Source organism: Callospermophilus lateralis, chromosome 5 (assembly GCF_048772815.1).
Source record: "Callospermophilus lateralis isolate mCalLat2 chromosome 5, mCalLat2.hap1, whole genome shotgun sequence".
In the NCBI taxonomy this organism is placed as follows: Eukaryota; Metazoa; Chordata; class Mammalia; order Rodentia; family Sciuridae; genus Callospermophilus; species Callospermophilus lateralis.
The window spans coordinates 52,670,635-52,696,152 of record NC_135309.1 but is presented as its reverse complement, the minus strand read 5'-3'; the positions used below and the strand labels follow the sequence as shown (position 1 = coordinate 52,696,152).

The 25,518-nt window shown below is 39.2% G+C and overlaps 1 protein-coding gene across 1 annotated transcript; it reads right to left on the bottom strand.

Annotated features, from left to right (window-relative positions):
• Positions 1–2,714: 2,714 nt before the first annotated feature.
• Fam170a (family with sequence similarity 170 member A) lies at positions 2,715–6,981 on the bottom strand. The gene is made up of 3 exons (XM_076857630.1): positions 6,912–6,981; positions 4,396–4,542; positions 2,715–3,496 (listed from the first exon to the last, which is right to left on the bottom strand). The coding sequence occupies exons 1-3, from the start codon at positions 6,979–6,981 to the stop codon at positions 2,715–2,717; spliced, it is 999 nt and encodes a 332-aa protein (XP_076713745.1).
• Between the last annotated feature and the right edge of the window lie 18,537 nt (positions 6,982–25,518).

Below are 25,518 nucleotides of genomic sequence, written 5' to 3'. Positions count from 1 at the left end.
GAGGGAAGTTTAATTATCTTGACTCTACCTGCAGTCCTACCAATAGCTTAAAATATGAGCTCAGGTATGGCTTTAAACTTACTCTGAGCAGGGATTCAGAGACTCATTCAGAATTTGTTCTACCCATGATGCCATAGACAGGGTCTGGTGTGATTAATGTGAGCCCTTGTCTTGGTCAGAAGAGAAAGCAAGTCACAGGTCCCTACCTCACAGTAGGGGACATGGGCTTGTCAATGCAGTTCTTATTAGAATATGATAGCACATCAAGAGCTGCTTCCTGAAATACTTGGACTCCTACCCATAGGCTCTTGTATTGTCCACCTCTGTGCTTGCAGGCCAATGTCCATCACAGCAAGAGCAGCAATTCAAAGTTTCATGTTTATAACCAATATCCTGACAATTTATAGGAAGTAAATCCTAGGTGTTTGAAGCAGTCATTGGAAGATGGAGTACAAAACATTCCGAGGAAAGGAGAGAAATTGATATAGACCAAGGAAAAGAGGAATGAGATAGCATTTCCAATCTTGGTGGGTTCAACAGCAGGTGAAATAGGAAAAGAGTGAAAATTAGAGTGTGCAGCGGCTGTTAGAGAATTCCCCACAGGGTGGTGTGGGTAAGCGAGGGTGAGTTAATTCTCAAAATCTGAATTCTTTGAAATGACAAAGTAGGCTCGGGGGATGCGGATATTATACCCCAGATGCAGAGGATGAGAGCATGGAAGTGGTTAGGAAACAAGATTATTCTTATTGAAATAATAACATACTTTATTCATTAAATAAAGCCCCATAGAAGATCCCTTTTAGGCTCTCAAAGAACCTGTGGGATTTTGGAGTTGGCTATTATTCAATTTAAACTGACAAAATCTCTGGATTTCAAATTATTTCCTTTTAACTCTGCCAGACCTCTAAGGCGTGGCTTTGCCTCCATTCAGATGAGGGAGATGTTACTCCACCCTCACTTTGGAAAGACAGTGCACAACCTCATGCGTCAAAATCAGCCTTCAGTGCCTCAGACACTTGTTTTTCTAGTGGGTGGTTAGCAGTGATGTGAGGATAAGGTTCAGAGATAATGAGATCAAACCTTGGGAATCCAGATAAGACTGCATTTAAAATCTGAAATATTGACGTCAGAACTGGAAATATCAGAACTGATTGGCTTAAACTCCTAATGTAGCAATTTCTTCCCCCAAATCTGGCCTCTTTGCAAGTGCTATAAAGGAGTCTCATCGTCCCAGGAGGAACCTGCTCCATGAACAGCTCCAAGACAAAAATTTTCTCTGTCCTGGTGTATCCTAGTAAAGCCAAAACCAAAAGCCCGTCTTCTGAGAAAACCTTGCGGGACACGCAGAACCCTCTCCAGGCCTCTGCTCAATGCCTTCAGCCTCACTCAACCATTTCCATTGTGCCCAGTATTTCCTAGTGACTTTATCTGAGCTCAGTGGAGTTCCTCATGATCTCATATGAAATGTAGCAGCCAGTTTTGGAAAAAGGGTCAGAGAAGCCTAATAAATCCCAGGTAATTAGTGCTGTCTCTGGAAAATGCTGGTAGATATCACTAGTACTGATGTGAAATGTCACTCACAAACCACGCTAGAGACAAAATAATAGATAGGTGGATAAATTTGTTAAATAATACAGACAGCCAAGGTTTTGAAAACAATCTTTATTGTATATGATGTTTATATGCTAGACTGAGCGGTGGTCCCTTCATCCTCTTTTATTCTATTGGCATTCTATCTGCTATTATCTCTTCTCCCTGGGAGTGAGAAAATAAATGAGGCAGAGCAGGAAGGGACAAGAAGTGACATGAGCTCTGCCCATCAATAACCCTTCATTTTAATCTCAAAACCTGGGGCCATCCACACCAGTTCAGTTCAGTTCGATTAAATTACAGCAAAATGAAGGTTCTAGAACTTTTCCAGGTTGGGGGAAAATCACTTCTACATTGTTCCCTTTCCACGTTTCCCTTTCCGTCACAGGGCCATGTTCATGGGCCAGAGTGAAATCAGAGCTCAGACCAAAGACTCACAGACCCCATACCTTTGATCCTGCTGAGCACTGGTCCCCTCTCCAAACCAGTCCTGGCCCTTGAGATCATGCTGAGCTCTACCTGCCTAGTAGGACTCTAGTATTTCTTCTTAAAGTTGAGGACAGTCATGGTTATAGTGGGAAACTTCCCAGTCAGAACTCTCCAACTTCTCAATTAACCAAAAGGAGGTCAAACCCCCCGAGAAGCACTGAGTGTACCACAAGCTGACGGATCTGCAGAGCCATGACAGAGCCCAGCTCATCCCTGCAGCCCCTTCTTTCTCTCCCTGCGAGTCTTCCTAAGGTAGGCTTGGAAAACTGTGCAAGCCTCAGGCCTTACCTCTCCCAAGAGAAGGCTGAACCATCTTCAAAGATCTTCTGGCTCATGAATCTCAGTTGCTATGTGGAAATCAAAATAGAGGAAGACACTTAGTTAATGAGGGAAGGAGCTCTGCTAGCCCTTAGAAATCCTCTGAATTTCCTGCGGGAACTGGAAAGCTCAAGACAAATCCCAACTTATAGGCCAGTGAGATGTCTGGGCAGGAAGCAGGGGGCCCAGTTATGCCCCCTTCCATGATTCCCCAAGCTGGATGAACCCCCACCCCCACCTCTCCCTCGTGGGGCTGAACTGGAGAGACAGGACTGGCTCAGAGAAAGCACAGCTCCCTTAGCAGACCCAGCCCCTGCTCACTTCCTATCCTTTGGAGAATGAAACACACAGCCTGGACATTGGCTCCAGGGTCTCTTCAGGCCAGGATCTTCCCTTGTGGGCTGGTCCTCTTTATTCTCCTTGTCTTCTGGCTTCTCTTGTTCCTCTTCCTCCTCCTCTTCCTCCTCCTCCTCCTCCTCTTCTTGGGTACTCTCTGGTTCTATATTGCTTATCAGCTGAGTCATGGTAAGATGGAAGACGTGGCAGCTGAAGCCCTCCCTGATCCCATGCTTCACATGCTCCTGGAGGATATCCATGGTGGCAAAGACCCGGCAGCAGGCCATGCATCTGAAACCATTCTCCATGGTCACCAGCCAGTCAGGTGTCTTGGCCCTGGGTCTCTCCTCCACTGCAGGTGACCCTGGTGGGCTATCTGCCTCTGCCCTTTCCTCATGTTCTTTCTCCTCCCCGTTGGGCTCGCTGTCAGACAGGAGGTTTCTGGTGGATACATCAGAGGGGGGAGTACCTACTCGCACTTTCTCAGGAAGGCTTACTTCTTCCATCCTTGGCTGCTTTTCTAGGGACTCTGAGGTTTCCTCTGTCTCCCAGGAGACAGCTACCCCTTTTTTCATTTTTACCTGCATGTAGTATATTTTCATGCCCTTTTCCTCTTTGTTCATACACAGAGAGGACACACAGGTCTTATAAGATGAATGGGTTGAGAAGGAGTTATTCTGGGAGTGGGGAAGAGTCTCCCCTCGTTTTTGAAACTGGGTTAGGGGTGATCTAGGCTTGGGACTGTCTTGTAATTTCCGGGTTCCTGGGAAAGGAAATTAGAAACATAAGAACATGCACAGAGCCTGCTGGAAACCGAGAATGCAAAACTGTGAATATGCATGGTAGAGGAGAGAGGGTCCATGGTGTGATCCAGGTGTGTGATAGGTTTGCTATCCATTGTTCGTATTCTGGGGTGATGTGGGAGGTGTCATTTGTGTGTATAAAGATATTGGGGAATGTCTACACACGAGTGTTGAGTGAGATTGTGAGGATTATGGCATGTGTGGAATAGAGGTGGGGTTTGCATACTAGGAAGATGGTATTTTGTCTTTGCTGCTGTGTTGTTGGTGGAATGTGGGCTGTGATATAGGAAAATGGCCTTGTAGGTCGTGCATTTTGGATTTGTGCATGTGCTAAGGATGTACGTATCCATGCAGAGTATGATTATATGTGTGAGGTATACAGGCCTGAGCTGTGTGGTCCTACTGAGCTATTCTGGGGAACGCTGTCCTCTAGAAGCCACAAATCCCACATAGTTTCTCTTAAGGTCCCTAATCTGGTCCCTTGGCCTGACACCCCAAACCCAAACCTTTCAGGCCATTGTTCTCTGACTTCCCACCATGATCATGCCAGGGTTCAAGATCTCCCACAGCGTGCTCTCCTAACAGTTCTGAATTCTACCTGGGCCTCTTCACAGAGTCCGGACCACCTCCAATTGCCCTGGGCTGCTTCTCAGCCTCATGCTTTAAATTCTATGCTTCCTGCACTGTACTCAAAGTCTGATACCCGGAAGCCCCACATTCAAGGAGCCTCACACCTACAAGTCCCCATATCCAAACAGTCTCACAATCAAGGACTCCTTCATCCAAACTCTCACACCTAAGGAGCCCGGCACCCAAAGTGTGTCATACACCCAAGTCTCACACTCAAGCATCCCTGTACCTCTACTACCATGGAAGAGCTTGTATGGAGAAGAAACACAGGAGAAGTATTCCGAGGCAGAGGAGACCTCCCCTCCTCCTAGGCTGCACATCTTGGCCACTCCAGTGGATTCAAGATGAGGGGCATCCTCTTGTGATTTTGACATTCCTGAGAAAAGTATGAAAGTCACAGTGATTTGGGGGGTTGGACATATTTGTACATCAGTCACCTATCCAGCAAATATTTACGAGTGTCTGACATGTGTCAGATGTGGTAAATACACACAGTTTAGAGTACGGTTCCTTGTGGATATTCCAGTATTGAATTACTCAACAGTTATTTTATTAATATCTTATTAGGAATGAATGCCTGTGTGATTTACTGTGAATATGTGTAAAGTATGAGAATGATGTGCTTCAGGTGGGGCCAGTGTGGAGTTTGTATATATGCTGTGTTCACAATTCAGGAATAATGTGATACCTAGCATTTCCTGACAATATAGTGAGGCTTGTTTGTGATATACATTCCTTCATTCATTCAGTGAACAATATGTAGTAAATAGCTACTATTCGGGCATTATTCCACTATTCTAGGCTTGGGAATACTGAACAAGACAGAGTCTCTCTTCTAATCGGCACTTCTATTTCAATTGGAAAGGCAGGCACTAAGCAGAAATACATATAAGTATATAATAGGACAGATCATGGTGAGAATGTAAGGACCACCAGATCTGTCAAACAAAAATGCCTGATACCCAGTTAAATTTAAATTTAAGATGAATCACAGTTTTCTTTAGTATAAATTGGTCCTATAGAATATTAGAGACTTTCTCATACTAAAAAGTCATTGGAGTTTTATCTGAAATTCAAGTTTAACTAGACATTCTATTTTTTGGCAACTCTAATAAAGGTGTGTCAGTGAATCTGTTTAATTTTGGTTTTAACAAAGTAGGCCTGGTGTGGCTACAGGTTGTGTTACAGATGTGGCATGATCTGAGACTGGTTCTTATAGAAATATTTAGAGGTAGTTGTAATGTAGCTATCTTTGTCTGAGAATTGAAGAGATATGTGTACTTGTGCATACGAAGGCGCGCACGCACACACACACGCATATGAAGGTGCGTGTGTGCACATGCACACACACACATACATTCTCTCTCTCCAGAGTTTAGTGTAGAAAGAGAGCAGCGTTATACCCCTGGGTTGTGTGAACATGGAATAAAGGAGTAGTATGCTTATATATGTGTTGTGTGTGGTTTAATCAAGCAGATGTGTGTGAAAATGTGAGACGTTTTTCCTGTATCCGGGTGCATATGGGCATGAGACTATCTCATGGGAGACCCTAAATGAGAACTCTGTATGTACTGTCACATGTTTTGAGCACCACCTAGATCTAGGCATGTTAATGTTCGTTTATTACCATAAACCCTGCAAACTTCCCAATCAGTGACCACTGTATCCCCATTATCCCCACTATTCCCTCTCCTAATACACTTGTAAGAAGAGAAAATATTCTACAATGTAAAGGTAGATGGGGTAGAAAAAACCTTGGCCTTCCCCTTTCTGTCACAGGCCCCTGGAAATATGCCTCCACTCCAGGCCCCCATTCCAAGGGGAGGCATATTCCTACACTACAGGAGCCTGGACCTCATGGAAGCTGCTGGGCTCTGACTTGGGCGAATCCCGCCAGATGGATTTCTGGGATAGGATCCACTTTGTCTCACCTGCTACATATGACTACCACCCCGCCCCACATCAAGGCAACGTACAATGTTTACATTTAGCACACCACACAACCTAGAAAGTAAGTTGGCAGCTCTTCGTGTTCTTTGTTTCCCCCAGGATCCTGAGGTGTCTTGCCCCAACCATTAAGGTCTGGGTCTCCTTAAGGCACTTCCCCGCCCCTTCCCTTCCTCTGGGAAGCATCCAACCTATATATCCACAAACTCCAATGGTATATTCTTCCTGCCAAAGGAATAAAATCTCCATGCTTTCTGTATGTCACCATTCTTAGACAAAGTCTTAATCTACTTTTCTAACAAACATGTCATTTCCCAAGATAATTTTCAACAAGACCTTTAATTCAGCCACTGATCTTTCTTCTTTCCTAAAAGGGACAGTGTAACTCACAGATTTCTCTCGCTGTCCCTCACACTTCACAACTCCCAAGTGACCCAAAAGGAAAAATAAATAAAGAGAATATGAAAGAACTCAGAAAAACTGCATCTGAGTTGTGTCGCTGGAAGCCCCCCCCACACACACACACACCCAATGTGCCTGGAGTCCATAGCTCCAGGTGCCAGCCCCCAGGAGAGAAGTTCACAGACCAGAAGGGCTGACTTTCTATCTGCCTGGGGCATCTGGACTTTCTGTGCCTTTTCACACCCTTGGGACCCTTGAGATGGATCCAGCAGCATCAGCTGATAACACGTCTCCCCTTTACTTCATAGGCACCTGCTCGCCTCAATTCCTCGTTCCTAGGGAAGCCTAAGGCTGGCAGGCCTCCCCTGTACCCCAGAGAAGCTTCCCAGCACCTACCTCTTCCCTTCTCATCAGATTCCTGGGACTCTTCCTTTTCCAAATGTTTCCTCTTTTGTCGCCGTTTCATAATATCAGCTAGGAGAATCCCTTAGAGGATGCTTAGTGTCCAGTTCCCTCTTTTCCCTACAGGTTGGCCCTTCTTGACTCTCAGGAAATCCGTTGAAATTATTCAATACAAATAAAAATCGTCAAGTCTTCTCTATGACTGGAGAGCTCAAACCACTGATTGAACCAGCAGCCCTGCCCAGTGCTCACTATACTGCAGGGCTGTTAAGGTTCAAAGGTCACCAGGCCCACAGGAGGATTCTCTTACCTCAGTGATGACATCAGAGCATTCTATGGCCCTCAGCCCAACACAGTCTCTTCAACTGCAGAAACCCTGATTAAAAGAACAATTCCTTTTCCCAATGGAACCTCTCTAATGAATTCAACTCTCTCATCTTTCAAATGTGGCAGAATATTTTTAGATGTTAACATGTTTCTGTTTCGTATTTTTTTTTTCTTTTTCTCCTTTTATTTCACCCTTTCCTTTCTGCCCTCAAGCAGGTAGCAGGTAGCAGGCTCTGTGTTCATCGCTCAGAGCTGGAGTACAGCAGGGCTGAAAGCAACAGTAATTTGCTGATAAAATTTGACTTTTATTTCTAAAATCTTAAATTTCATAGAAAAGAGCCAAAACGTAAAAGAAGTAGGATTTGGGGGGAATATGCGTTCACTCCTTTCTTACTCTACTAGAATTGTCAAGATGCCAGTCAGAAATGAAGAGATCTATAGCCTGTGGAGGAGAGGCAGGGAGGGGGCCTGAAGTGTGGCTAGAGAGAGAGAGAGAGAGAGAGAGAGAGAGAGAGAGAGAGATGGTAAAAATTCCAAGAGGAGTTTGCAGCATTGTTCACACAAACTGAATTGCAAACTGTCCCACTCCTGCACAGGAGTCACCAAACCTATAGGAGCCATGGCAACTGAGCAGACATCAACACAAGAGCTGTGAGCTCCTATAAGTAGTGACCATTCCCTTATCCTAGCCTTGGAATCATGGTATTGCAAGATTTCCAAATAAATCTGGATGGAATCTACACCGGACATCAGAAGAACACTTATTATAAATTAAGTAGAGTTATTTAAAAATGACATGCTATTTCTTGTTGACAGATTAGATATTCTCCAGGAGCTGCATGGACTCTTGCACCTGAAACTACACCAAATGAGCCCACTCTAATGAGCCCTGGGCACAAGCCTAGGTAACACACAGAGACACCTTGAGTTACAGAAGGGGCCTAGACTCATGGTAAGTAGTGAAATCAATGCTTATCCTCAGAAGAGACCAGTTTTATGTTCTAAGGGACAAGTGGGGAAGGCAATGGAAGAGGGTTTTACTTTTATATTTTATGCTCTGAATTGTCAGAATTTTAAAACAAAAATATCTTAATACATAACTTATATAATTAAAAAATACACAGCTATTGAATCTGATACTCTCAGGAAATTCATACAATCAAGAGTGAAACAGAAAATATCACAAAAGACCCTGCAGACATCAAAAAGGTAATAAGATAATTCTGCAAACTCTACAAACATAAATTTGACAACTTAGATGAAATGAACCAACTCCTCAAAAAGCACAAAACACAAAACTCATCCAATATGAAACTACAAAGAATGTACAATTTGTAATTGTTAAAATCCAGAAAGCAAATTTTCATGACCACATAGTTTCACTAGAGATTCTCACAAACATTTAAAGAAAAATCAACACCAATTCTATCCAATCTTTTCCAGAAGAAAGAAAGAAGTATTCTTAAGTCATTTTATGAATCTAATAATACATTGATACAAAAAATTAGGCAAAGATAATACAAAAAAGAAAACTACATGCCAATATCTCTCATGTATATAGATGTAAAAATCCTTAATAAGATATTAGTAAACAGAATTCAGCAATATATAAAAAGGATTATATACCATGGCCAAGTAGGGTCTATTTCCAGGAAGCAAAGCTTATCTAATATCTGAAACTCAACCAATGCAATCTACTACATTAATAGGCCCCAAAAGAAAAAATAACATCATTATATTGCTATAGTGTGGATCTAGTTCCGACCCCAGAGGCTCATGTGTTAAAGGCCTGGTCCCCAGGGGCAATATTGGAAAGTGGTGGAAAGTTTAAGAAGGGGAGGCCTACTGGGGGTCGTTTTGGTCACTGGGAGCATGGTCTTAGAGAGTAAAATAGTTCTCAATAAAGGAACAAGCCAAACACCAATCTCTCTGCTGCATGGTTGAGATGTGATGCTCCCTCCCACCTGTACTTCCATGGCTATGTGACACTATCTGCTGTTAAATCCTCACCAAAGGCTTAACCATTGGAGCCACCTGATATTCGACTATGAACCTCCAGTACTGTGAGGTAAATAAACCTCTTTTCTTCATAAATAGCTTTCCCTAGGTATTGTGTTGTAGAAATGCAAAACTAACATCAACTGATTTTTAAAAATCATTCGAAAATATCTATTGTGGCCAAGCAGGGTGGCACACCTATAATACCAGTGACTCAGAAGGCTGAAGCAAGAGGATCACAATTTCAAGGCCAGTTGCAGTAACTTAGCAAGATCCTGTTTCAAAATTTAAAAAATTAAAAGTATTGGAGCTAAGGGTATAATTCAGTGGTAAAGAACTCCTGGTTACAATCTCCAATACCCCCCCCATACACACACACACACTAAAAACTTTCAGAAAACTATCAATAGACAGGAATTTCTACAACTTGATAAAGAGAACTGCATAAAATCTACAATTAGCATTATACTTAATAGTAAAAGACTGAGTACTTTCCCTTTAAAAATGAAAACAGCAAACCTGCCTTTTATTGCTGCTTTTTTTATATTGGTTGTTCAAAACATTACAAAGCTCTTGACATATCATATTTCATACATTAGATTCAAGTGGGTTATGAACTCCCATTTTTACCCCAACTACAGATTGCAGAATCACATCAGTTACACATCCACATTTTTACATAATGCCATATTAGTAACTGTTGTATTCTGCTACCTTTCCTATCCTCTACTATCCCCCCTCCCCTCCCCTCCCATCTTCTCTCTCTACCCCATCTACTGTAATTCATTTCTCTCCTTGTTTTTTTTCCCATTCCCCTCACAACCTCTTATATGTAATTTTGCTGCTTTTTTTTACTCTTTTTAGATATATGTGACAGTAGAGTGTGTTTTGACCTATTATACATACATAGAATATAACATATTCTAATTAGGACCCCATTCTTGTGGTTGAACATGATGTGGAGTTTCACTGGTCGTGTATTTATATCTGAACATAGGAAATTATGTCCGATTCATTCTACTGTTGTCACTGCTCTTAATAATAATAATACTCTTAGCATAAAGCTGGAAGTTACAACTAGTCCAATAAGACATGAAAAAGAAATAAAAAGCTATCCAAATGAAAAAAGAAGAAAAACAGCACAATAAAAAAGACATTATTATTGCTGTGTGTATATACGTGACTGCATGACCAATGTGATTCTGCAACCTGTACACTCAGAAAAATGAGAGATTATACCCCATCTGATTCAAATGTATGATATGTCAAGATCATTGTACTGTCATATGTATCTAATTAAAACAAAAAAAATTTAAAAAAGAAAAAAGAAGAAAAACTATTCTTATTTCTGGATGATACACGTGTATAGTAAATCTTAGGGAGTTAAAAAAAAGGAAGAAGATGAAGAAAAGGAAGAACAAGGGAATGAAGGAAGGAAGGAGGGAGGGAATGAAGGAAGGAATAAAGGAAGAGTCTTAAAACTAATTAATTAATTTAGCATGGTCACAGGGTAGATTAAAGCTAGTAAATTAAATCAGTATGGTCTCAGGTAGAAGATAAACTTACAATCATCAATTACAGTAACCCCGCAGTATCCATGAGGGATTGGTTCCAGGACTCCCTAAAGATTCCAAAATCCATGAATTCTCAAGGCCCTTGCATAAAATAGTATAGAATTTGTAAGTAACATACACCCAATTCCAGTATACTCAAAATATCTCTAGATTACATATAACACTTAATACACTATAAATGCATGTAGATTGTTGTTATACTATATTATTTAGAAAACAATGGCAATAAGCAATCTGTTCATCTTTGGTAGAGATGCATTTTTAAAATATTTTCAATCTGAGGGTTGGCTGAATCCTTGGATATAGAACCTACAGATATAAATGACTGTACATTTCTATTATTAGCAATGGACACTTGGAAACCAAAATTGAAACAATATCATTTACAATTGTTCAAAAAATTAAATAGGTATAAATCTAAGAAATCATGTACAAGACTTCCATGCTGAAAATTATAAAACACAAAGTAAATCAGAGAAGTTCTAGAGACATTCACTGTTCATAGACTGAAGGACTCAACAATATTAAAGATGCCTTTCCCCACAAATTAGCATGATTTAAATTTGGTTCAATTCCTATCAAAATCCCAGAAAGATTTTTTTAAGATAGAATCATTCTATTTTTTTTAGATAGAATCATTCTATTTTTTTAAAAAAAAACAAATGAACTAAAACAGCTAAAGCAATTTCCAAAAAAAAGAATAAAGTGGGAAAATCATTCTGCCCTATTACAAGACATTATTTAATATGAAAAGATTGTGTGGTATTAACCAAGGTATAGATGCATAGAACAATTGAACAGAATAGAAATAAAACCAGTAAAATCATATAAGTATGCCCAAATGATTTTGACAAAACTGCAAAAGAATTCAATAGAGAAAAGATAACTTTTTCAGCAAATGGTGTTGAAGCAATTGAATATTCATAGGCAAAAAATAAACCTCTATCTAAACATTTTGTTGGAGGTACTAGAGATTGAACCCAGGGGCATGTTGCCACTACACTACATCCCCAATCCTTTATATTTTTTATTTTGAGACAGGGTCATACTAAGTTACTAAAGCTGGCATCAAACTTGAGATCCTCCTATCTCACCCTCCTAAGCCACTAGGATTACAGGTGTTTATAACTGTGTGCCCAGCCAAACTTTTCATCTTAAACAAAAATTAATTCCAAACAGATAATGGACTTCTAGTAAAATTATATAATTTAAAAAAAAATAGGAGAAAAATATTCAAGATTGGTGTCAGCTTTTCATCACTGTGACCAAAATACTGATGTGAATGACTTAAAGGATGAAAATTGACTTTGGCTCACAGTTTCTGAAGATTGAGTCAGCCAGCTCCATTCTTCTGGATAAGAGGTAAAGCAGGCAGAGGAGCCTGGCTGGTCAGTTCTTGGCAGCCAGGAAGTAGAAAGAGAAAGGAAGGAGCTGGGGAGAAAGATTAAACCTTCCAGGGCATGTTCCGAGTGACCTACTTTTTCCAACGAGACCAGATCCCACCTCTCAGTAATCCATTTGGTTATCAATGAATTAATCCACCAAATAGACTGATCCACTCATGAGGTTGGAGCCCTCATGATCCAATCATTGCCTAAATGCCCACCTCTGAACCCTGCTACATGGGGAGTATCATTTACAATTGCTCAGAAAAATGAAATAGGTATGAATCTAAGAAGTCATGTCCAAGGCTTGTTATACATTCAACCCATGAGCTTTTGGGAGGGTTGTTCCATATCTGAACCATGACAAGAGCTAAGGCTGGGAAAAGAATCCTTAGATTTGAAAATGAAAGCATAATCCCTGAAAGAAAAATAAAATTAACTAGACTTCATCAAAATTAAAAGCATTTGCTATGGGAAAGATCCTGTTAAGAGAATGAAAAGACACACTACAGAGCATGATAAAAATTTGTAAACCACATATTCAGCAAAGGATTAATTTCTGAATTATATTGTTTAAAACTCTCAGAATTTAAAATAAATAAGTAATCCAATTAGTAAATGGAAAAAAAAAACACATGAAGAGACATTTCACTGGAGAGAAGACACAGATGGAAAATAAGCTCATGGAATGATAATATCATTAGCCATTGGGAAAATGCAAGTTAAAACCACAATGTGAGATCTATACATGCCTATCTGAAAGACTAAAATAAAAATCAACAATGCCAAACACTGATAAAAATAGAAAAAGTGGATTATACATACATTGCTGGTAGGAATGTGAAATAATACTGCCAAAATGTTTAGCAGTTTAAAATAATTAATGCAAATACCATATAAACCAGCAATTGAATTCTTTGAAATTTATTCAAAAGAAATGAAAAACCTGTGCACAAAACCCATCAAGGAATGATTATAACTCTTTGTTTGTAACAGCCAAAACAATTCAGATGCCCTTCAATGGGATGATGGTTAAGAAAGCCATAGTGCATTCATCCCATGGAAAACTATTCAGCAATAAAGAGGACTTAATTTGACTGAACCTTCAGAGAATTAGACTTAGAGGAAAAAAAATCTAGAAAGGGATTATTATTATTCCACCAATGAAACATTCTTTAAATGACAAAATTAAAGAGATAGAAAAGTGATTAATGGTTTCCCATACTTAAGGAGGGAGTGAAGGTGGGAAGAAAGTGGTCATGGCTCTAGAAGGCTAACATGAGGAATTCTTGTGGTAATAGAATGTTTCTGTGTCTTATCTGTGTCGATATTAATTTCTTGGCTTTAATGGTGTACTGCAGTTTTGTAATTTGTTCCCAATAGGCAAAAATGGGTTCAGGTTATACAGGATATCTCTGCATTATTTCTCACAACTGCATGTGAATCTATAATGATCTATGAATACATGTTTAATTCAAACCCTCATCAATAACAACTAGGACTAGTTATTTAAAAATCGAGGTGGATGTCTATGGGATTCAGGTAAAGAATATTCTTGCAGTTTTACTCAGCACCTGTGCAAGTCTCCATGAAAAGCACAGGAGAACAAATAAGTTAAAACTGATGAAAACATTCCCAAACCACACCTATGGCACAAATGCAGGGTGCAGCAGGTCACCTCAGAAACTGAAAAATCTGAGCACCTTCAAACCCGAATGGACCTTGGAGTTCCCTAATTCAACCACCTTCTTTTCTTTTATTTCTATATCATCTCTGTTGAGATGTTGCCCAATTCATATTTCAGTGTTTTCAATGATAGAAAACTTAACCTCCCCTCAAAGCATTTCTTAAATTTATCTATAGAATAAGTCTATTTATTCTATTACAACAAACACCCCCCTCCAAAAAAGAAAGAAAAAAATCTCAATAATTTTTAATTGCTTTTATTTTTTAAATACATGACAGCAGAATGTATCACAATTCTTATTGAACATATAGACTACAGTTTTTCATATCTCTGGTTGTATACAAAGTATATTCACACCAATTTGTGTCTTCATACATGTACTTTGGATAATAATGATCATCACATTCCCCCATCATTTCTAACCCCATGTCCCCTCCCTTCCCCTCTAACCCCTCCACCCTATCTAGAGTTCATCTATTTCTCCCATGCTCCCTCTCCCTATTCCACTATGAATCAGCCTCCTTATATCAAAGAAAACATTCGGCATTTGTTTTGGGGGGATTGGCTAAATTTACTTAGCATTATCTTCTCTAACTCCATCCATTTACCTGCAAATGCCATGATTTTATTCTCTTTTACTGCTGAGTAATATTCCATTGTGTATATATGTCACTTTTTTAAATCCATTCATCTACTAAAGGGCATCTAGGTTGGTTCCACAGTTTAGCTATTGTGAATTGTGCTGCTACAAACATTGATGTGGCTTTGTCCCTGTAGTATGCTGTTTTTAAGTCCTTTGGGTATAGACGGAGGAGAGGGATAGCTGGGTCAAATGGTGGTTCCATTCCAAGTTTTCCAAGAAATATCCATACTGCTTTCCATATTGGCTGCACCAATTTGCAGTCCCACCAGCAATGTATGAGTGTGTCTTTTTCCCCACATCCTTGCCAACACTTATTGTTTGTCTTCATAATAGCTGCCATTCTGACTGGAGTGAGATGGTATCTTAGAGTAGTTTTGATTTGCATTTCTCTAATTGCTAGAAATGATGAACATTTTTTCATATACTTGTTTATTGATTGAATATCCTCTTCTGAGAAGTGTTTGTTCAGGTCCTTGGCCCATTTATTGATTGAGTTATTTGTTTTTTTGGTGTTTAGCTTTTTGCGTTCTTTATATACCCTAGAGATTAGCGCTCTATCTAATGTGTGAGGGGTACTGCTCCTAGTACCTGCCCACTGTAGGTTGGACATCACTCCAGGGCCAAGGCTAATGAAGCCACCACTATCTAGAAAATTGTCTGGTGTCATTGCAGAGGGGAAGAGAATTCTGGAGAGTCTCACACTGGCATTCAATGTTTGGACCCAGAAGATACACACATTGCTTCCACTCAAATATCATTCACTGTGCATTTACAAAATCAAGAATAGAAGTCACATCTTTTAGATCATAATTCACAAACTTTCCCACAGTACTGTTAGGATATTTACAGAAGAATTATGTCATTAGGATTACATGGAATTTACTTTGTTTTTGTTGGTGTTGTTGTTTTGGTTTTCTTTTTTATAATAGATTCAGGAGGGAAGATTTAGATGTTCCCAAAACACTTGCCTTAAACTGAAGAGAAACTGGAAAAAATTTAGTTTTAAAATGTTTGGCCTGGTAAAGATTAGACATTTAAAAATCTTTTATATTCTGAACATAGGGAATACGAAGGAAACAATCTTTTTAAGACTTCCAAGAAATAGCAGAAAAAGTCTTGTCTGCCACTTTGCTATTTCGATTATCTTGTTGACACACCAGGTCTTTGAGTAATAGTGGTGGCAGCAGCCACAGAGTTTTAGCTGAGATAAAAGTATATATAATAGCACTGGCAGCCCCTGCAGAACCACATACTATGGTAAATGCCTTAGCACAATCCTATTTGTTCATAGTTCTGTGCAAAGTAACAAATAGTCCTGAAACATTGATTCCAAATAGCTTTTGCTCTTATTACCTTAAAGATGACTTAGCTGCCAAGTATTTGCTCCGTGATGAAGAAGAACTCATATATAAGGAAAGGATTTATGTACTGAGATATGCTTCTTATTCTGTACCTGCACACAAATACTGCATATCTAGAAATTAGAGTCAATCTTCCACCCTTCCCCCACATTGTGAAAAAATGACTGTGTCATTCCTTTTTTTTTTTTAATCCATTCTGGCCACATTTATTTTTTAGAGAATAATATTCCCCTGCTCAAATCTTAAATGGCTTCCTAATATGGAAAGAATGAAGTTAAAAATTGCAACCAAACCTTCAAAGGCCTACAGGGCGGGGTCCCCTAGTAAGTTTTCCAACACCCATCTTTTAGCTTCCACTCAACTTGGCCAAACTTTCCTCCCTCAAATCGAGCTCAGGCCCTTGTTCAAGTCATTTCCTTCAGTGTACAAATTTTTAAAAGATAAGTTCGACTAAAATCTTACGTTTCATAAGAACCTTTCTGATACCTCAGTGGAATGGCCCACACATTCCCATAGCACGTTAGCTCCTCTGTGATGGTTCTCTTCATATTCTGTCTTCCCACAACACAGGACATGAATCTTTGAAAGTAGAAGCTATGATTCCTCTTCTCTGAATCCTCACAGCTCCTCGCACTGATATAAGCTCCCTTACACAGCATCTATTCCTAAAAAAGAAAAAAAAAAAAAAAGGTCTTAAATAGTCAAAGTAGGGATATTCTTTCACTCCAATAGAAACAATATCCCATCCAGTTCCTCTTTAATTTTTCCCCATACCAGAATCTACATGTCATTTCTGTCTTTATCTGCAAAGGGAGAAATTTCCCACACCCATGTATCTGAAGTAAAGCGAGAGCCTCTTGTCTTGTATCACCTGCCCAGCTCCCTTCATCTCTGACAAAAACTATTTTTCACTACCTAAAATTTAGCCCTAGATTTTCTTTACTTAGGATATTTAACCTTTAAAAATTTTTATTGAAATATAGGTACTTTGTGAGAAGTGATTTGTGAGTCAATGTATTAGCAAGGGATAGGGGAAAACAGGCTTCAGATTAAACCGTTTTTGAATAGGACAGGAGCCACAGCAAAAGGGCAAAGATGAAACAGTATTTGGTAAGGAGGAAGATGTTGAGGGTGGTGGTTAGGAAGCACCAAAACAAATATTTAACTTCCTCATACATTTGCAACAGACCACATCTTCCAGAGAGAGTTCCCCTGTGTGAAACAATATATTGAGAATATGGAATGTGTGTGTGTGTGTGTGTGTGTGTGTGTGTTGTGTAACAAAATTACTAATGTTACACTGAGTTGAGATTCATGAGAGTTCGAATAACTACATGGTAGTCAATGTATAATTATAAAATAGCCCAGAGATTAGAGTAAAACTTACCAATTGTACAAGAAACTTTCTCAACAGGGACCTAGACACTGTGTAGAAATTGTAAGCAAGAGAAACAAGCCTTATAAAGCAGGCTCAGAAAAACCCCAGACCTAAAGGCACCTTATAAAGGTGCCCAGGAAAACCCCAGACCTAAAGGATTAATTGGAACTGAGCCAAATCTTCCTCTAAACCAATTTCATAGGTTTTGAAAAATCTCCTCCGTGGACCCAATGCCCTTATCAATTCATGGAAGTAAATGAGATTAACCATCTCCGGCCAAGGTCTCAGTGTCCCTCCAAGAGACGGGCAGTGTTTCCACAGTGAAGAGGAATATGAATTTCTGGAAAAATCCATACTTTAAATGCCTCTTGGTCTATAAATTATGCCTTCCTGCTGTTTATAGTTCTATAAAGGATCAGAGGGAACTTGTTTCTAGGTGTGACAACTGAGATCATTGAAGATTAGTGCTGCTATGAGCACACAGTGTCTCTGAGGAAAACAATAAAATGGTCTGCCTTCTCCTCCTTTGGCTGGAATATTTACTGGTTGTCACTATAGGAGCTCAGTTGTAGGCTCTGAGCAAAAACCTATCATTCACATTCAGTCCTTTGTGGGTAAAAAAGGGTCGAAGGCTTAAGGCTGTTTGAATAATCAAAGATTCCTATCTGACATAGAGCTGGGAGCAGTTATAGCAAGCATATGGGCACCTTTAAAGACTACTTTTAAATACAAATAGAAATTTTGACTGGTTCTCTGTCTGTTGGATTTCCCAAGATTTCTTCTCATCAAAATTTGGCAAATAATTCAAATTCTTTCTTCCCCCAGAGAAAGGAAACAGACACAAATTTTACAAACCTATAATTAGAGTGTGTACATGCAGCCAAGTTAGACTGCCTTACAGTTGGAACCCAAAAGTATTTGATATCTAATAAAATTATTGACAAATAACATTTATAAGAACATAATTGCATCAGATGGTGTGCTAAGTGGAATATTACCAAGTATACAGTCTCAGGTCTGCAAGGGCCAATAGTCTAAGGCAGACATACCTAGTACGTGAAAAAGGCTAAATAAAAATGGTAGACCAAAATCAGAATAGATAAAGTAACTGCTCTGCTATTGTAGATTCTTCCCATTCCTTTCCTTTCATCATCCCTCAAAACCATGGCCCATTCCTGTGATCAAGGTTGAGGCAAAGCCTGGAAGTACGATCCACAAACTGCTGAAATGCTCAGGGTTGGGAACAACCATGGTGTTTGTGAAATCCAACTCCACTCTGCTCTTGGATTTCCTCTACAGTGGCTCCACCACATAATTACCTGGCCCAAACATCAGCAAAAAATCAAATATCAGTAAATATCAGCAAAAATCAACTATCAGTCCAAATATCAGCAAAAAATCTTCAGGGACCATAAAGAACTTTATAAAGAAAACATTAGGACTGGGGTTATAGATCAGTGGTAGAGCACTTTCCCCAGCATACACAAGGCCCTGGATTCAATCCCTAGCATCACCAGGGAAAAAAGTTAAGAAAAAGAAAGAAAAAACTCTACATCTTTGGACAAGAATAATAGAAAATCTTTCTTATAAAGGACAAATCTATGGGAAGTGAAATTGACCAAATTATATTCTTACATTGTGTGCATGTACAAATATATCACAATGAATTCCACAATTGTGAGAAATAATAATGCACCAATAAGATAAATAAATAAATGACAGGTCTATCTCTTCACAGTCTGTTGTTTGAAGTTGCATCTGTTAAAAACACATAGAACAAACCTACATTCCTCTTCCATAAGATGGTCCTTTCAGTCTATTCATAGGCTACACATCACTGTTCTACAAATATCTAAATTTCCTTTCCCTTTTGCTATCCAACTTTCTCCTAAATGTGTCCTAGATTCTTATACTTGTCTTAAAGAACATTCTCTAGAACTGAACACAGTGTTCTGAGGCCTGACCAAGGCTGAATAGAACACAGTTCTTATTTCCTCCATGATAGATATTTCTCCTAAAGCCAGTTTTTTATGATTATATCACACCACTGACTCCTGCCAAGGTTACATAACCATGTTGAAATATCAAAGTCAAAATTCAAAATTATTACTTATTATCAAATAATGTAGTCAAATGATATCTACACCTCTTTTCCCCACCCACAGGGATAAGCTTTGGTTGGGGGATAGAAGAGGCACAAGAAATGGTGAAAGTTTTCTCTTTTGTGCATTCCTCTTTAAAAAACTAAAAATTATTTGATTTGTTCAAGATTCTTCCAAATATCTCCATATTAGAAATGATATTCTCAAAATGTTGGTGAAACTTGCAACTTGGTGAAACACCCCCATAAAATTTTAACTCTTACAAAAGGATGTCTAATAAGTTAAATCATTAGTAGTCACATCGTATCCTGCAAGTTAATAGTAAAAGGTAGGGGAGAAAACACAGACCTATCATTAGAACCATCTGGGTTTGACTCTCAGCCTCACTAACAAATAAGCAGCTGTTGAACCAGGACACCTTGGTTTCCTCCCCCAGAAATGAGGGTCCTACTTTCTATCTCATCATATCCTTGCACAAAGTGCTTGTCACATTGCTGTTAAAAGGGCAGAAAGTCAGCCATTAAATAATGCATATTTCCCTGACAGCATAGATTCTTCTAGCTTACATCTCATTTCCCTTAATAGATTATTAGCTTTCAGGGAAAGGGACCAGACTTGCTTGTCTTTGTATCCCTGATATTCCAGACACCTACCATGAGTAGACACCCTCGTTCCTCTTGAATATGAATGTGAGCATCTGGCTTCAGATTTAGCTGCATATCATCTAGAAATAATCACATTTCTGTTCACAAGGGATGTTTGAAAATTCCAAGGGGGTATCTAAGATTACCTGTTATTAAATGGGGGAAAAATGACCTCCTCAAATCCAGGAAAAGATATTGAATTGATACTTAGGTCTAATCTATTTAGAAAACAAGTTAGCATTGACATTTATGTTTTTAACATTGACCCAATCTTAAACTCTATTTTTCTCCTAAAATAATGTTGTTCCAAGACACAGCTATAATAGGAGAGGGAAGATGAGGTTGTTGAGGAAAGCCAACATCTGATATATCCAATTTCTGACCTATGCCTCAGCAAGCTAAAGGAAAATTTTATTGGTCTCCAGTGTCTACCCTGAGCAGTAAAATTAAGAAAGTACCCTCCCACACTGCTTCACTAGGCTGAGGTAATTGTTACTGTTATGGCTTTAGCAACTGGAGTGGGAGAAGATGAGAATTCTGAAAGAGATTTATTTACTGCAGAGCATCCCAAATATCTCATTAGTCTCCTTTTCATTTGGCAAACTTTTCTTTCATTAAAAGTGCCATGCTCTGCAGTTTCGGACAAAGCAAAATCACCTCTGGGGAGGCACAGCAGCAAAGTAAAAATAACGTGGGCTCCAGAACAAGTTAGACCTGCATCAACACCCAGGTGTGCTGTCTGCATGCTCTCAGACCACTCACAGCTTTCCATAGTCTGCAGGAACCTCAGCTTCCTCATCTATAAAGAGAGAACAATTGTTCATGACCATGGAGGTCAGTTCCAGGACCACGGGTGCTTTGTTGGCTTATTTTGGTTTCTTCACAGCTCCCATGCAATCTGCTAATGAAGACCATAGCAGTAGCAACTTCATGGGTTGGTGATGAAGATAGAAAGGAGTCAATAGTGTAAAATGGTTAGAACAGAGGAAGTGCCCTGTCATCACCATCATCGTAAGAATTAAATGACACATGTAAAGGGTGCCTCCCCACTACCTGGTACACTTGAAAGAAAACTTCCTCCCTCACAACTAGAAACTTTGCATTGGGATCTAAAGAAGCTCACTGAGTGGGTGGACTTATTCCAGGAGCATAGATTCAGAATTTTAGAGAAGGAGGGATCATGTAGATCAAGACTGCTTACAAAGGAATCAACGGAGGAAGGTAGAGAAGGAATTGCTGTGAAAAGAGCAGCATAGTTCAAAGAAAAGAAAAATTCCAGGTCTCCTGACACCTGATTACTGCATTATTCTCCCATATTATTCCATTTTTTTAAAAAGTGTTACCTGGTTGAGAAACACCTTCTTATAAAAAGGCTGCAAACTGTCAGGTGACATCTGATTCTCTTTATGCTTTTGAAGGTCTCAGGTTAGTTCGAGGAGATGCTGGGATGATTAAGGGAAAGGATATAGGCCCCAACAGATCTTCTTAGGAGTCCCAATTCAGAGGGCAGAGTGCTCACCTCACTCTGAAAACAGAAGCTGAACTCCTAGGTACTCATATGCACCGCTCACATATGCAAATCCAGCACCCTGCCTCCCTCAGTTAATTTTAAACACTGCTTTTACATCTCAGTTTATATTTGTTTTGTTGTGTATGTACAAAAGAACTGAGTTCCAGGTTTTTTCTAGGGAGGGATGAGCCCCTTTCAGCTGATTTGATGTCACTCAAAACCAGGGGCAATAGGATGTCCCTCTTCTGATTGGAAATACAACTGCTTTGCTGGGTTTCCTTCATTTCCTTCCTTTCTGTCAGGGAAACAGACCTGACCTAGGGAGTTTTGCCTTTTAAAATAATTTTCACATCACAGTGAAAAAAAAAAGAAATTCAATTAACCAAAGAAACAGAAGTCAAGAAATAAGGAAAGGAGAACAGAAAAGAGAAGGGGGGAGGGGGAATTAGCCCTTGAGTTGAACACAAATCCTGGGGTTTGTCTTGGCTTCCCAAGCTTCAGTCTAGATAGTTTAGCGCTGAGATTCTGGAACTCCCAGCGGACTAACAGGACAAGTAGGCCCAAAGTCTTGCGTGAGGAACCAAAGGGAAGACAAAGTGATAGTCTTAATGCTGCATTTTTTCCCCAGCTCAGTCCATGACTGATCAAATCTCATGAACTCAGATATGTGTGCTAAAAAGAAAGAAGGCTGTACATCTAAAAAAAAATAAAGAGAAAATTCACGAAAATCTTTCCCTGGTTTGAGATCCACACATATCCCTAAACCCAGAAGAAGGCATTATTCCACTTTTGCTTGACTCACATTAAGAATTCCAAGAAAGAAATCAGAGTCAGCGACAGGAATGGTACCAGGGGAGGCTACTAACTGACAGGCATGGGGCTGGAGCATCAGAGGGAAAAAACATATCATAAACCCACAGGTAGCTGATAGAACCAGCAAGCACATTGAAGAAAACACTGGGATACCACTGGGGGGAGTAAGGAAGACATGGAGATTTGTAATGGCCAGAGGGATCAAAAGTTTAAAATAAGTGTTATGACCATTTATATGACCCCTTTTAAAACTCTGGGCTCATGTGGTCTGAGAAAAGGCATTAACAATAGAAATATCATCTTCTTTTCTTTCTCTACTGCATGCAGTGCTATAATGAGGATCCCCAACAGGCTATGTTGATTCAAACTAAATCTCTTCTGAAGCAGGTGCTCCAGTGAAAGAAATGTGATTCTTGATTCTTACATTTTAATTATGTATTGCTCTTCACATATTAAAGTAATTCAAACTATTGTACTACTAAGGTATATGATTTGTGTTACTTTTCTTAGAAGTGTGATGGGTGGGTACTGAATCATCATTTTCTCATTTAGTTTCCCTTGCAAGTAATCACAGACCTTTGAGAAATAGTAGGTGAAAGTTAAGGGCACAGTCTATGTCCATGAGGGAATTTCTCTGTAATGAAGCAATGTAATATAGAGAACTAAGCAGCGCTGGTTCAGAGGATAACAAAAATACCCGTTATTATCAGCCTAGCCTAGCCTTCACCTGTCTGGGTCTCGGGTTCTATATGAGTTTCCAAAAATTAAATCTTGCAGATAAAATCTCCTATGTCTCCCCTCAGGGTTCTCATGAAGGTCAAAAGAGATCATTTGAAAGCTTTTCACCTCTAAGAATAAAAAAATAAGGGACTGCTTTGTCCACTGGAAGTAATAAAAGTTTGTTTTCTGGTGAGTTAAGATATCTGCTTCTCTAACTGTTAATATTAGAACTTAATAAGTTGTCAAATGTACCATTTCAGCTCACATTTCTTATGTGATTATATGAAATACAGAGAGAAAAAAAAAAAGACTGACTTCCCTCCCATCAGTTTTTGGGCAATTATAGCACTAATCAGAAATCATTAAAAAACACTGCATTCTAACATTCAATGTTAAGCTTTCTTGGAGCCATATAAATGTGTGTGTGTCACATATATATATTAGAACTATACATATGTGCATAATATATGTCTTATTAACACTAAATTGCTTTTGCTATTGTTCTTTTCATGTACATAGATGTCTTCTTAAGGCACTTTGCAAGTTCATATGCCATCAATCTAGTGAAATGTGCTCACATACACAAAAGGCATGGCTAAAGGGAAGCAGGTCTCATGGAAAAAAATCCTAGAGACTTTTAGTGAACAGAGGAAGAAAGAAATTACACTGGAGTCTGTGGATAATGGTTAGAGAATACATCATCCTTTTAAATACCATTTCCTTCAAAGTTTCACATTAATAGGAGCCCAGCGTCCAAAATGTGAGTTTCTATATTGCTTAGGGGGAAATGATGTCAAAGTAACTTGAATATTTTCCAAATAACTTTCCTTAATACCATACACAGCTGGGAAATCCCACAGGCCTGTAAATCTTAGCAAAGCCATTGTTTCCTGTGCAAAACTCTGCCTTTGGTTTTGGCTTTCTCTCTTCTTTTATGGATGAATAACATTTTCAATCAATTTGTTTTTCTTGTTACTCTGGGAACCAGGCTCATTCTGAATAAATATAATCTCGTATTTCAGGCTCTTAACTTCTCTCCCTCATCACAGCTAAAACATGAGGATTCACATTTTAGGAACTGTGGCCAGTGGAAGGGAGATGCTGTGGAGTAGGAGAGTGTGCTTTTGAAATCTAAGGAGCAGGGCCACCTCAGGGAAGATGCTTTATTCCTCTGAATCGGGTTCCTCTATTATTGGCATAGACAATAGCGGTGCTAGTAAGAATGAAATGAGACTCCTCAATGGGCCCTCCTTTCTCATCCACTTTGCCTTCCCCCAGTAAGAGCAGCGCCCCCACCACCAACTTTTATGTCCCCACTGTGGTGTATACAGACTAAGAACACATTTTAGTGCACTTACTTGTTTATATTTCTGTCTCTTCTGGCTAGGATGAAAGACCTTGAAGAGCAAGACCTTTGCTTTGTTTATTTTAGGAATCCCCAAATTGAACTTGTCAGTGTTTGTTGGGTAATAGTTTTAAAGAAATTTCTATTAAAGGATTAACTTGCTAATTGACTAGTTGATTGATTGAACAAATGAAAGCACCTTGTAAACCTCCACACACTAGACAAATGTGAGGCATTATTACATGGAATTCCATGAATTAGCTTTGAACTTTAGGTAATTAGGTAATTGCTCAAAGTCAAATGGTAATGGACCTTATAAATGGTCTTATTTCACAGCATCCTTAGTTTTTGTTTGTTTAATCCAGACAGCTGCCAAGATTTATACACACTTAAAAAATTACAGTGTAAAGGCAGTCTATGCAACAAAATATTGAGAATTATTTTGCTAGTTAAATTTGTGCTGCCTCTTAGAGACACAATGATGAAATAATGATTTGAAGTTCTTCCTTGGTACAGAATGGTCACCTGGTGAGACCAGACCATCTATGCTAAGGCCAACACAAAACACTCAGGGCACTGTCTCAAATGCTCATTTTTAGCAGTTGCATCCTGTATGAGAGTACTTAAAGGTACTAGACGGATGTAGGCCTTTTATCTCCACTACTCAAAACTGTAAATATTAGATACCAGATGCATGCAGGCTGAGTACAATAGGGTAAATAAGGATTTAAGGTGGGGTGTGCAGGCTACAGCATAGAGTCTTAACAAGAACACAAAACCATAACCAAGGCAAAATACAGAGGCATTATATATTTGTCTTTATATCCTTTTAAGTACTGGTATTTAAATATACAACTTCCCAGTGCTATGGGTCCAGATAGAGAAATAACAGGTAATCAAAAAAGATCAAAAAAGACTTCATGCAAAAAATGGCATCCATAATATAAGTTAGCTTTGAGCAATTCTTCAACCCACATGGAATAGGGCCAGAGAAGAGTGAGGACCCCAGGCAGGAATGCTGCTATACAGAAAGTATAGCAGAAGGGAAGGCAAGCTCCCATTATTGTCTTTAGCCTTCATTTCCAGAAGTTTCCTTATCACTTGTTCCTGGTAT